The sequence below is a fragment of the Cnephaeus nilssonii genome (assembly GCF_951640355.1).
Source record: "Cnephaeus nilssonii genome assembly, chromosome: 4".
In the NCBI taxonomy this organism is placed as follows: Eukaryota; Metazoa; Chordata; class Mammalia; order Chiroptera; family Vespertilionidae; genus Cnephaeus; species Cnephaeus nilssonii.
In genome coordinates, this window is record NC_137075.1 from 62,661,389 (window position 1) to 62,674,466 (window position 13,078).

General features: G+C 50.4%; 1 protein-coding gene across 1 annotated transcript in view; it reads left to right on the forward strand.

The window, feature by feature from the left end:
- Positions 1 to 12,068, forward strand: part of TLN2 (talin 2) — a 410,048-nt gene extending 397,980 nt beyond the window's left edge. Inside the window, 5 exon segments of the mRNA XM_079767908.1 lie at positions 2,585 to 2,710; positions 4,811 to 4,873; positions 4,965 to 5,147; positions 7,998 to 8,123; positions 9,643 to 12,068. Coding sequence (XP_079624034.1) covers positions 2,585 to 2,710; positions 4,811 to 4,873; positions 4,965 to 5,147; positions 7,998 to 8,123; positions 9,643 to 9,771 — 627 coding nt within the window. The 3' untranslated portion in view covers positions 9,772 to 12,068.
- The last annotated feature ends 1,010 nt before the right edge of the window (positions 12,069 to 13,078 follow it).

Here is a 13,078-nt window from a genome sequence, read left to right on the forward strand (position 1 = left end):
GAATATCTGTTTTAAGCATGTGTTTTGTTTTTTTTGTTTTTTTTTAAAAAAAAAAGGCCCGCAGGGCAGCAGAAGATATGGGAGAGGCCTTTCCAACCAGTTGCAATGAGCTGATTCTATCAGATCTATCCATGCTTAGAGTTAGCACTTCATTTTATGGAAATTCCATGTTTGTGAATCCTAAAATTTGAAAAATCAGAAATCTGCTGATGACACTCCACCATGTAAAGTGGACTAAATTTTGCAATGCATGATGTGGCTGAGGCTGCCTGAGATGGGAGTCTAGGAAATTTGGGGGACCTACTATGGGCCTCTATTTTCTGATCTGCAAAATTTAGACTCAGATATTCTGTGATTTCCTCAGTGCCTTCATCTGTTATATGCATGACACTCTTTTTCAGAATGAATTTTCAAAAAAGCTCTTAATTCAAGGTCATTGAGTACATGTATCAGGGCCTAATGTCCTCTCTCTGGGGCCTGGCAATACCTTTCATGTAGAGTGTCTCTTTTTTTTTTTTTTTTTTTTTTGCTTTGTTGTTGTTGTTAATCCTCACCCAAGAATATTTTTTCCATTCCTTTTCAGAGAGAGTAGAAAGGAGGGAGGGAGAGGGAGAGAGACAGAGGAGAGAGAGAGAGAGAGAGAGAGAGAGAGAGAGAGAGAGAGAGAGAGAGAAACATCGAATGGTTGCCTCCTGCACATATCCTAACCAGGGCCTGGGATCAAACCTACAACCCAGGTACGTGCCCTTGACCGAGAGAATTGAACCCGAGACCCTTTAGTGCATGGGCTGACACTCTAACCACTGAGCAACACTGGCCAGGGCCAGAATATCTTATAATGAGTCATTTCTGTATTTCAGTAAACAAATTTTATATTCTACCACTACTGCTCCCCCGCCCCCATCCCCTATGTGGAATCCATTTCTGTGCTGAATGCTCCCAGGGCAAGACCATCAGAAAAAAGAAAGACTATGCAGCTTCTAACTCAGAACTCGTTGCCTGCTGCTGCCATCCTTCAGATCCACTCCCTGTGTGATAGTATGTAAAAATGAAAATGAGATTGGCATCTCTCATGGTTCAAGAAGTGACCATTAAGAATAGGGAACCCAAAAAGAATTGTATCCATGTGCCCACCCTGTCTGATGTCGCATGTAAGACCATTAGCCAGCCAACTTCAAGCCTCTGACCTGAAATTATTCCTCACTAATGCCCTGGGGGGTGGCCTTTGGCGAGTAAGACATATCATTATGGAGGTGGAGAGATTTAGGTTTAGGTCTGGTTTAGATTTTTCATGCTGCCACATGACCTTGGGCCCAATTCTCTACCTCCCTGAGCCTCAGTTTTCCCACAGTAATTATAAGGATACAGATAACTATGGTCTAGATCAGCAGTTGCCAACCTTTCGGACCTCATGGACCACCAGTGGTCTGTACCACTGGTTGGTGACCGCTGGTATAGATAACTCTTTTCTTTGGTGCAAAACAAGTTAATGTATATGAGAGTGCCTAACAAAATCCTTGGCACTAGGTAGGTACTTTTAAAACCATATTGCGATTATACTCATTGCAAGTGTACTAAATGCCACTGACTCATCCATGTAACATTGGTCCAAAGGGTAGATGTTGTGTCATGTGTATTTTACCACACTCATACACAGGAAAGGGTTGCTATACCTGACCATCTTCTCTTAATACCTAAAAGGGACCAGCCACATCTTTAACGTTCTGGGGCCTAAGGAGAAACTTTACCATATTGGCAGAATATTAGTGCTGGAGGTTGACCTTGAACTTCAGCTAGTCTGACTGTTCCAAATGGTGATGCACCATCCCACCAAGCCTAGGACCCAGGTCTTCACATTTGCCCCACTTCCCAGAAGCTTGACTTCAACTTCCCCAGTGGTTTTGGCCACATAGGGCATGGTGGTGGCAAATTTACAGCAGAGTCCTAACGGCCCGACAGCCCTTCACAGTGGTGGCCAGTGTTCCTCCCAGGTGCAGCCGGGCCTTGGGGGCCGGGCCACAGAACAGCTAGCTCCACCAGACGGGCTTCTTTTGGTTGGTATGTAACTCTCCTCGGGCTCAGCCACAAAAATGCGAATGCGGGTTTGCTTTTGTTTTTGCCCCAGAAAGATCAGGTGTTTCACGACGGATAGCCACCTTTCTTTATTTTTCAACCCATTTTTTTGAGCCTTCAGCCCTGGGAGAATGTGCTACCACCCACTCTTTGGATTTTGATTATTGATTATTTTGATTTGAGTTATTGATGCCGATAGAACTATTCGAGATATTTTTATTCACAGTGAATTGATGTCTCTAAAGAGTCTGGCCTGGGAAAATTGTCAGCCTTAGCATGTTCTGATTTAACATTTGTGCAGAATGACAGTGCTGACAGTGCTCATCTGTTAGGGGGACGGGGAGGCAGCAGATGGAGGGGCAGCTGCCCAGCTCAGGCCCTCCTACCCTGGGTGTGGTTTGTTGGCAAAAAGCAATAGGCGGTTGGAGCACCAGGTGACCCAGCAGTGTTTGGCAGAAAGCGCCCTCTGTGGATATGAATTGCCTGTGATGCTGTTTTCTTTTGGTTATAGCAAGCGGATGAGACCCTGGATTTTGAAGAACAGATCTTGGAAGCTGCTAAATCCATTGCTGCTGCCACAAGTGCCCTGGTCAAGTCAGCCTCGGCAGCCCAGAGGGAGCTGGTGGCCCAAGGAAAGGTGGGTAAACCCCGCTGGCCAACAGGTAGGGCGTTCTCCTAGTGAGGGCCTATGAGGGAAGGAGGTGAACGCTTCGGGCCTGACCAAGGAAACCAGGGCCGTGCCTTCCCTTGCTGAATGGCCGGTCTGCTCCAACTGACTGGAAACTCTGCTTAGACCTGACCAACAGACTCCTGGGTTTGGCTTCTGGGCCCTCATCTGCTTCTGGTTAAGGAAAGCATCCCACCCAGGGCAGCGATCAGGCCCTGAACAAGACACGTCTATTCCCTCCGTACATGAGGCTATTTAACGGTGTAAGCTGTCATATCTTCCTGGTGGAGGTTCTATAAGCACCACAGTCAGGGGCTTTACAATACCGTCTTCCCACTCCCATGGCCCCATTCATCTCTGAGCACTGTGTAGCTGAATGCTGTCCAACTCTGCAGTTAGCGTTTTCCAGAGCCCATTGGCCAGAAGGCCAGGCTCGTTTCCAATCTGAGATGTCTTTGATCTGCTTCATCTCCAGTCACCTGTTCCATTCCATTAGCAGGAAAGCATCGTGGGTTTTTTCTTTAATCCAAAGAATTAGTAGTACACTAGACTAATCCTGGCTATGGGAAGGTCTTCCGATTTCAGATACTCCCTGTGTCCTGTTTTTCCCATACAACATGAAAACACCCCTCCAAACTGTACCCGCAGAGAGCCTCTCACATATAAAGGCAGCACAGAAATCCCGTCAGGGTGAGGGTTGGGAAACTGGGTCATCGTAACTGTCAGTCACTCTGTTCGATATTAACAGGCCTTTGCTGTCAGTGTACAGAGAGACGGCTATGGCTGTGTCCTGACCCCAGAGCGTGTAGCACAGACAGGAAGTTACGCCAACCAGGGGCTGTCCATCTTCCTCCAGGAAGTTTCTTGTGAACTTAGACATGTCTTAGTCTCAAACGACATACTTTCCTTTCTAAACCATTGTGTGGTAGGTTATTCAATTTTAACGTATGCACGTCTCCCTAAGTGGCATGCAGTCTGTTCCTTTATGGTTCTCGCTTATCCCCTATGGATGTAGCACAGTGCTAACCTTACTTACCAAGTACTTGTTGACTAATCAATATGAAAGACCAAAAATGGGTCACTGAGGAGAATATCCTACCTAAAAATTCCAGTTTATTGATCAAGGGCCAACTGTGTGCCATGCACATTGCTAGAGTCCAGAGAATCGAACTCAAGTGGGGCAGAGCCCCTGTCCCCCGCGGGACTCAGATGGCCAAGTGTTCAACAAGTTGGAAAAGGAGGTTCAGCTGGCCTTGGGTGAACTTATATGCAAGACCTTGGGGTTCCCCTGACATTCACCAAGCCATGATGTGTTTCCTGTAATTGCTGACAGATCCTCAATTTCATATTCAAATACAGTCATCTGTTACCTCTCCACTCACCTCCCACAAGTGTAAAGGTATTCCCTCCCATAGATACTCCCTCTGAATAGAAAATATTTCACTTGTTGCCATAATTTCTAAATAGAAACAGAGATCATCTTACTTCCAGTCTCTTAATGCTTTCCCCTCACTCCACCCCCACCCCCACAAAACGGTGTGTATTTCCTTAAGGGTCTGCACTTAATTGTACTAAGGAAAAGGTACCACCCGTTTTTGCATCATCTGCCAGAAAAATCACAGCACGGCTTCAGGTTCTGTGATCAGGAGCGGCTGAAGTTTTCCTTGGCCCTTGAAAGAAGAGGCCTCAGGGGCTCCCATGCTTGGAATGGAGAAAGGCAGCAGAAGAGAAGAGCATGTAAAGACGGCCCCAATCTATCATTCCTGCGCCATTTTCCCAGAAACTCAATACCTGGCAACCAAGCAGAGGCCATTCGGAGCATGTCAGAGTGGCTCCTTGTGGCCGAGGGGGAATCCCGCCGGCCCTGCTGGTGCAGTCTCCCAGTGGCCAGTGCCCCACATGGGAAAGGGTGCTCCATTCTCATGCTGGTGCTGATGGGGGGAGCGCCTGGGGGTACTGTGCATCTGGGATGTTTGTCTCTCTGGTTTCGGGCAGTGTGGGGTCTGAGGGGCTGAGGGTCACCCTGCGCCTTCCAGCTCTCATTGCAGATTTCTCACCTCCACTCTCTAGGTGGGCTCCATCCCCGCCAATGCCGCAGATGACGGACAGTGGTCGCAGGGGCTGATTTCTGCTGTGAGTCGCCTTCTCCTTCCTCCCCACTTGGGTTTTTGAGCCCCTGCGGGAGGTTTGGGCCTTGGGTCACTTCTCTGTTGACTGTCCCCAGGCCCGCATGGTGGCAGCTGCGACCAGCAGCCTCTGTGAGGCGGCCAACGCCTCTGTTCAGGGACATGCCAGTGAGGAAAAGCTCATCTCATCCGCCAAGCAGGTCGCCGCTTCCACGGCTCAGCTGCTTGTGGCCTGCAAGGTGAAGGCCGATCAGGACTCAGAGGCCATGAGGCGGCTACAGGTAATGGTCACTGATGCTGGTGGGAAAATACTCCTGTTGGAGCGGGTAAGTGTCGCCAAAGGGGACAGTCTCACTTCCTTGGCATGACCCACCAGGCTTTCCATCAGCCAGCTCTGTGCCACTTTTCTCATTTTCTACCACGTGCGACCATGCATCCTACACCTGCTGCCTCACCAAACTGACATTCTCCATGTGGGCCTTCTGGTCTCACGCCTTGGGACCCTCCTCCCCACCTACCCCGCCTGGGGCACGCCTACTTGTCCTTCATGACTCAGCTCCAGGTCACCTCTCCTAGGAAGCCCTTCCTGCCTCCTGGCCTCAGGCAGCCAGCCCCCACTCTGTCCTGCCAGAGCTTCAGCCAGACCACTCATGGTTCCTATTTCCTGGCCCACCATGTTTATCTTTAGGTCTGTCTTTGACAAGGTGGGGAGCTTCTTAGGCACAGGCACCAGGTCTATATCTTAGCATCTCTCCCACTGAGATGGCGCCTGTTTCAGCGGGCGTCCTCATTCTCTGTTTGCTAAGGAGGGAGGGAGAGGATGGAGGAGTTTGTCCGAGACTGTTGTGAGGTTTCCCAGAGCCCAGAGAACATGCTTGTGAAGGTGACAATCAAGTCCTTCCCAAGGCATATGTTTTCCAGATCGTTTTCAATACCGAGTATTTGGAAACACAGCTAGAATGAAAAAGTCACATAGCCTCGACATTGTACATGTCAGAGATTATCATTTTCCTCTTCCTGTGTTTATCTGTATACCACATAGTTTTGTCTAGTTGTAATCCCGGCAAGAGACATTCTGCTTTTTTTTCACTGAACATTTTATCATACATATCTTTTTCCTTGAAGGAAAGGCTTCATAATTTCTCTGTGCAAAGCTAACTGGTCCATTCTTCATGAGCCTCATTTTTTAATGATTGCATGATATTGCATCAGCCGATCATGCCAGAATTTCCCTATACTTTGGACATTTTGTTTCCAATTTTCTAGATTTTTGTTATGTGTTATAATGCAGATTGTTTATGTTCTAAAGTATGTTTACATAAATCATAGCCGTTTCATAAATGGCAGAAATATTTGAACAGTTCTACCAAAGCTCAGAACTCTCGTTTTATTTTGGAAGTCCTGGCGTGCATTTCTGTTGTTGGGTCCTCCCGAGTGTCTCTCTCTTACACACCTCCCTCACCTTCATCTGACTCCTGGGATAGACCCAGGGCGGGGGAGTGGGGAGCTGCACGTTTGTGAATTGTGATTTGTGGGTTTGGGAAACGCTTTTGAGGACAACATTCTGAGTTAAGAGAGACCAGGGTTCAAGTCCTGACTCTGCCATGTATTAAGTGTATGATCTTACACAAATCACTCAAAACTTTTCAGGCCTTAGTTTGCCTCTTCTGTAAAATGGGAATGGAGATACCTGCATTGGCCTGTGAACATGCTTTTGTGAGCCCTCGGGCTCTACACAGATCTAGCACAGCATTGCTCTTATTATCACTGTTGCTGACTTAACTGGGTGCTGCAAGGTCACGTGTGAGTTCCTCACAATGACCCAGAGGCTTTTTGAATAGACACCTATTTTCTGAATAGACAGACCTATTCAAATCCCAGCTCTATAACTTACCAGCTACAGGGTCTTAAGACAAGTTACTTCAGTTTCAACATCAGAAAAGCGGACTGAGTTCTGACCTCATAAAGCTATTTTGAAAATAAACACATGATGACTACTTGTCAGAGACGAAGTGAAGCACTCCCTTCTTGTGCACGCCCTCCTAGTCCCTATTTGTCACCTTAGCTCACCAATCAGATGAGCCAATTGATGTTGCATGAGAAAAACTCTCAAGTTTCTGAGGTTTAACCCCCAAACACAAATCTTTGACTCTGAGGGGGCTGGGCCAGGAAGTCAGATGCTTTAAAAAAGCCTTGACCACCATTAGGAGATCGTCCCAAACCTCCGGTGGCCGAAGACGAGCCCCCAGCATGAAGAGTAAGCCACCCTGAGCATGAGGTGACGCCAGTGTGGGCCGGCGCCCTCACTGAAGATCTAGACTCACACTGAAGAGCTCCCCTTCGCCTGTCTCTAGCAGTTGCCCATCTTTGAGCAGGTGGCGTAAAGCCCAGCTCTGCCTCTGAAAGTACATCATAAAGGCCTTATCACTGTGGGGCTTCCAGCCCTTTCATGCAGGGGTAAGGTGTGATTTCATAGCCCTTCATTTGACCAAAGAAACATTCAGTGAATACCAACCCTGGGCAGCCACTGTGCCAGGTGCTGGGGATACAAAGATTCAAGTCACAGCCCCTGCCCTCAAGTTACTCCCTGTCCATGAGGGAGAAAGGCAATCACAAGGTGGTGAGGGCTACAGAGAAGCCAGAACAGGGCACTCCAGGAGCACTGGGGTGGGCAAGGCCCAGGTGGGCAGAGAAAGTGATGTCGGAGCCAAGTCCTCAGGTATATCTAAATGGAACAGGGCAGGTTTTCTAAACCAAGGAGGCAGCCCCGAGGGCTTCTGTTAACACACACATCACAGTGCTACTGTCATTTATTTACATACTTGTACTTCCCTTCAAAACTGTGTTCCTTGGGGGCCAGGAACTGGATCTCATTCATCTGTGAATGAGCTAAGATTAGGTAGGTGCCAATGTTGGTAGAATCAGTGGATGGATGGATGGATGGATGGATGGATGAATGGACAGACAGACTGATAGACACTGACAGATGGATCCTAACTAGAGAGAACCTCTGTGTTATATTGGGATGATAACAAGATTCCTAGTCTCATGAACTGCACCTTCATGTCTGTTCTTGCCTGATCCCAATGGCTGTTCCTAATGACACAATGTGCGTTTTGTTTCCTCTCCAGGCGGCAGGAAATGCTGTGAAAAGAGCCTCAGACAATCTTGTCCGTGCAGCCCAGAAGGCAGCATTTGGCAAAGCTGATGATGACGATGTTGTAGTGAAAACAAAATTTGTGGGGGGCATTGCTCAGGTTTGTGATTAAATCCAGACAGTGTTTACTCCCACGATGGGCACTGTGTTATACCAGGGACACAAAATAGCAGTGACCTAAACCAGATGGAGGTTTATTTCTCCTGTGTGACAGTCTGGGTGTAAGCAGTCTGCATTCTTACCCACTGATAAACCCAGACTTTCTCTCCCTATGGCTGAACCTTCCCTAAGAAGTTGTCCTTGGCCACTTGGTCCAAGAAAGCTCGGGAACCATCTGGGCTTTCCAGCCAGCCAGAAAAGGTAAAGGAGGGGCCGCACAGCCCGGAAGGTGCCTGCATCGCTTCCTCTCACATGTCATTGGTCAGCACTGTCACATGGCCAACCTCGCTGTAAAGGGGGCGGGAAATGCAGTCTTCTTCGTGTCGTATGCCTAGCTAAAAGTCAGGGATTCTGCTATAAAAAAGGAGAAGAGGGATTGGAGGATAGCAATATGATCCTGTAAGTAAAACGATGGATGCATTTGGGGCTGCTACCCACTCAAGATACTTGGCTCAAAAGAGAATGAATGGTGACCCCTTCCCAGACGTTGATGAGAGTACACGTGGTAGCAGAGAGTAGCCTGACTTGGGTAAGGTTGCATTCACAGGCTTGGGAGGGAGGGGGAAACCAGGAAAGCAGGCTTGCCGTTCGTAAATCTACTCTAAAAGGTTGGTTTTCTTGTCAGCGCCAGGAGCACGGAGACCCTGTTACTGAAGTCGCTCACTCCTGTGCCTGCCTTAGCTCTTCCCAAACCTCTCCCTCTATTTAGGAACACACTGCACTCACCCTTACCAGACCCTGTCTCCTGACTCACTAGTTCCATGGGGAGTTCTGTGACGAAGGGTCTCTGATCAAACAAGTCTGTGGGATGCTGTACTCTCTACCCGCCCCTCGGAGAAGCACAGTGATCGTTGGCCTAGTAAAGGCTCTGAAAAGGCCCACAGGAAAGAAAACTAGTTGGCTTTCTTGCACACAAACTTACCTCTTTCACTAAATACCTGTTTACGAATATTCCTCAGATCATATCGTAGAAGCATGAAATAAATGTGTGAGAGCCATCTCGTGTCCACGGCTCCAGCTTCGGCTTCGGGAATACCTGGGCCAGGCCCTGCACCACTCGCTGGTGGGCTGTGGGGAAGTGGACTCTCTCTCTCAGCATCAGGTTCCTCATTGGAACAATGGGGTGGTCAATGGGCCACACTTCACGGTGCTCCCAAGAAGATGATGGGACACTCCACCTAGAGTGCTTACACCAGAACCCAGCACATAGTAGGGATGACATAGACGTTAGCTATTAAGTTAGTGGCCAGAACTCTGCTTATTTTCTTGGGTCAACTGGCTCATAAGTCTCAGAACCCAAACCGTGGCCCCGAGGCTGGTCACCAGAGCCAGGACTTAGTCCCGGTGCCCTGCTGTGTCCCATTCAGCAGGCGCTGTGGGAGCTCACGAGGCAGGCACTGGAGGGCAGGGCAGTCTCCTGGAAAGTTTTACATCCATCCATCTTGTTGCTTTCTTTCCAGATTATCGCTGCCCAGGAGGAAATGCTGAAGAAGGAGCGAGAACTGGAAGAAGCAAGGAAAAAACTGGCCCAGATCCGCCAACAGCAGTATAAATTCTTACCCACTGAGCTGAGGGAGGACGAAGGCTAAGGCTGTGGCCGAGATGGCAAGCCCCCAGCGGACGGCTCTGAGGGAACTGGACAGACAGTGTTCCTGGGAGGCGGGGAACTTACCTGGAAGCTGCCTGCCTCCCCCGGGGCCAGCCCAGAGCCGAGTGCTCATCCTCACGTCTGTCCCGTCGGGCAACAGCTGCATGATCGTGATGTCACACGGTACAGTGTCCCACCCACACTCCTCTGCCAGCTCCCCGCCAGCCTCACCGTATCTCAGGAGAGAGGGGCGTGCATTTCGTGGACTGTTACCAAAAAAGAGAAGTCAGTATTATGTCGTTCTCAGACACCTGTGCTCTCTGTCGGTCCTTCTCTGGGCCTGCTGAAATCTCAATAGGAAAAAAATAATGGCTTGAGGAAATCATGGATGCCATAGATATTCAAAGATGCTCTTCTCCCCACCCCCTCGAGGAGAGAGTGGGAGCTGGAGTGGAACATGTTAATAAAAGACAGAAACGTAAGCCCGTGTGGACTCCAGGAGGGCAACGGGGGTCGTCTTTCTGTGCAAAGGCTGGCTCACCCACGGGGTGACGAGTTCCTGCTCCCATTTGCACGCCTTCTTGCCTCAGTGTGTAAGCTCCCTGGACAATCTAGACCCTGTCTTGTATTCTGTGGCCCAGAAAAATCGAACAATTATTTTTTTTCCCCTCCATAATCCAAAGGGCAGAGGTGTGGGGTAACTGTCAGGGCTCGGCGATCAGGGGCTGTAATAAAATGTGTGGGTCCTTACTCCGCAGAGGCTGTTTCCGTTCCTACAAGTCCATTCACACAAACCCACAGCCCCCAGATGACAGGCAATTCAGCACCCCCTGGCAAACATTCAAGGTGGGGGTGCAACTGAAACAAAGCAATTCCTTGGTGGCCCCGCCTTCCAAGTCCCACATCAGCTCCTCTGCTCTGAAGTGGTCAGAATTCAGACTGGGACGGCGTCTGTTTAAAAGTCTGTCTCCTCTCCTCCCTCCTGAGATGGGCATTTTCCCTGTGGCTTAGGATTCCTAGAACCTAGACGCAGCCTAAAATCAGTATGAGCCTGTCGCAGGATCGTTTTGCTTCTCGTTGCATCTTATCCGTGCAGCTCGATTTTCGGAGTCCATCTCCTCAATGCCACGCTTGCAGAATTGTGTAGTTTCCCCCTCTCTTTTTTTCAGAGCCCTCTCCTTGGAAGGCCCCTTTAAGATCTTGAATTTACCTTTAGTCTGAGCCTTGACCCAAGACAGTACACAAAGTGGTTTGTGGGACAGATCCTAATGCCAGGTAGCAAGTGTCTTTGAAAGAATTTATGGAGGGGAGGCTACAGGGTACGTGGTTTTCAAAGCTCGTACCTTCCCTGCAGTGATGTGGTATCACGTGTCACTTCGCGTCCACAGTACAGTCTCAAGAGTTCCAGAGAAGCCCTGATGCTCTGGTCCTCACGAGGTGTCACCTGCCGCCCTTGCCAACGGTCCGGCTTTAGCAGATTCGAGCCCACTTTGTGGTTTTACAACATAATTAAACTTTTGACAGTTCCCCGTATTTATACGAGAGTGGTAGTGCTGCACATGACAGAATTTTTCCAGACGGGTAGAAGCTGGAGGAAATCGTGTTGATAAGCAGCTGGGGCGAATGTGCAGGGAGGTGGGGTGGAGGCGCCCCCCTGAAGAGGGCGTTAGCCTGGGAGCCTGGCGTCTGGGGAAGCTCACACCCCTCTCTGGCCCTTGGTGAGCGTGGCGAGTGCAGCTCCTCAGCTCCGCCCTGGCTGTGCCCCTCGGACCTCAGGGTGTGCACCGGCCTGTGGACAAGGGCTTCTCCTCCGAGACACTCTGCGGACAGGGACAGGTGCTTTCTGGGGCCGTGAGGGTCAGACCCGAAGGCTCACAGACCAGCGGTGTTAACGCCCTCACATCACAGACTGGGCGGCCCGCCATGGCCCACCCTCACCCCCTTTTCTTCCAGGCTGTGCAGTTGTTCCTTCCCTCCACCTGTTTCCTGTCACATCCTGCATCCCAGGAGCCAGGCAGGGACGGGCAGGGAGCTCTCTGTCCCTGCTTCAGTCGTTAAGAACCTTCAGAGACCAGCCCAGGGGAGAGGCCTGTCCCTTACAGCGACACAGAGCGCACGAGCACAGTCTATTGTAGGACGATACAGGCGTCCTCCTGTCATGAGTATCTGCCAGGACCCCTGTGTGGCGCTGCTTTCACCTGTCGCTCCCGCGTCCACCTGTCTCTCCCGCGTCCACCTGTCTCTCCCGCGTCCACCTCCATGCATATGTGAATGGACTCATGCTGGCTCGGTCTCCTCATTTCATGAAAGGGTTGAAAGGTGTCCCAGGCATTGAGGGGGCTTCTGGCTCTTCTTTAAGGGGAAATAATGTAGATGTGATTGCATTCTGGGTGTGAGTTTTCGTTTCAAAGCGTCTATCAAAGGGATGTTCTTGGGATAAAATGGTCCCGGGTCTGGAGCATAGAAACGCAGCTGGGAGTGAAGGGAAGAGGTGTGGGCGGGTGTCCGGAGGGGCGCTCACGCTGGGCGTTGAAGCCTGGGGCTGGTCTCTGTGCCCAGAAATTGCTGTCTCTGAAGGTCAGAGGAGGAACCTGAACAGGACTTTAGGACCTCCCAGCGATTTGGAGTTTGGGTTTTGTTGGTTCTGCCTTTCAAGAGAATGCAAAAGCCATATTCAGTGCCACAGGCAGCCCTTGTTTAAAGTGCTGACATGCCGTCTGGTGTGGCCCCGGTGACCTGTGCCCGCAGGTACCCAGAGTCCTGGGCAGCCCTCCAGGCGGGCGTCGTGGGCCCCAGGCCGGCTACACAGGAGCGATGTGTGTCCGCCAGAATGTGTGTGTGATCACGGAAAACCCTTAGGGCTTCTGGTAGGCTTTTGCTGCTTGTTTTCTGAGGGTTTTACCAGTCAGTGAGTTTACAGGCAACCAAAGCCATTCCCGATTTATCAATACATTGTAACCCCCAAGAGTGAACCCTGCCACCACAGTAGTCCCAAGGCCACAGCCTCACCTGGGCACCGGCAGCAGGGCGACGTGGTGAGCAAGCCATGGCTCCACTCCCGGGGGCCTCCTGCTAATGAGCCTGCCTCCTCGCCCCAGTGTCCCCAGCTCGGAGTCTGGGCTCTGCAGGGCCTCTGGGGGTTCTGCCTGGGACCCCAGCCAGACTGTCCGCATGTTCAGGGGTCAGAATCCTGGAGGGAGCATCCCCTCTGCTGACCTCGGCAATGGCCGCTCCCAGAACCCAAGGGAAATGTTCTGTTTCATCTCTAGTGCAGGGACCCACAGACCCTGACAGCTGTGCTGGGGGTC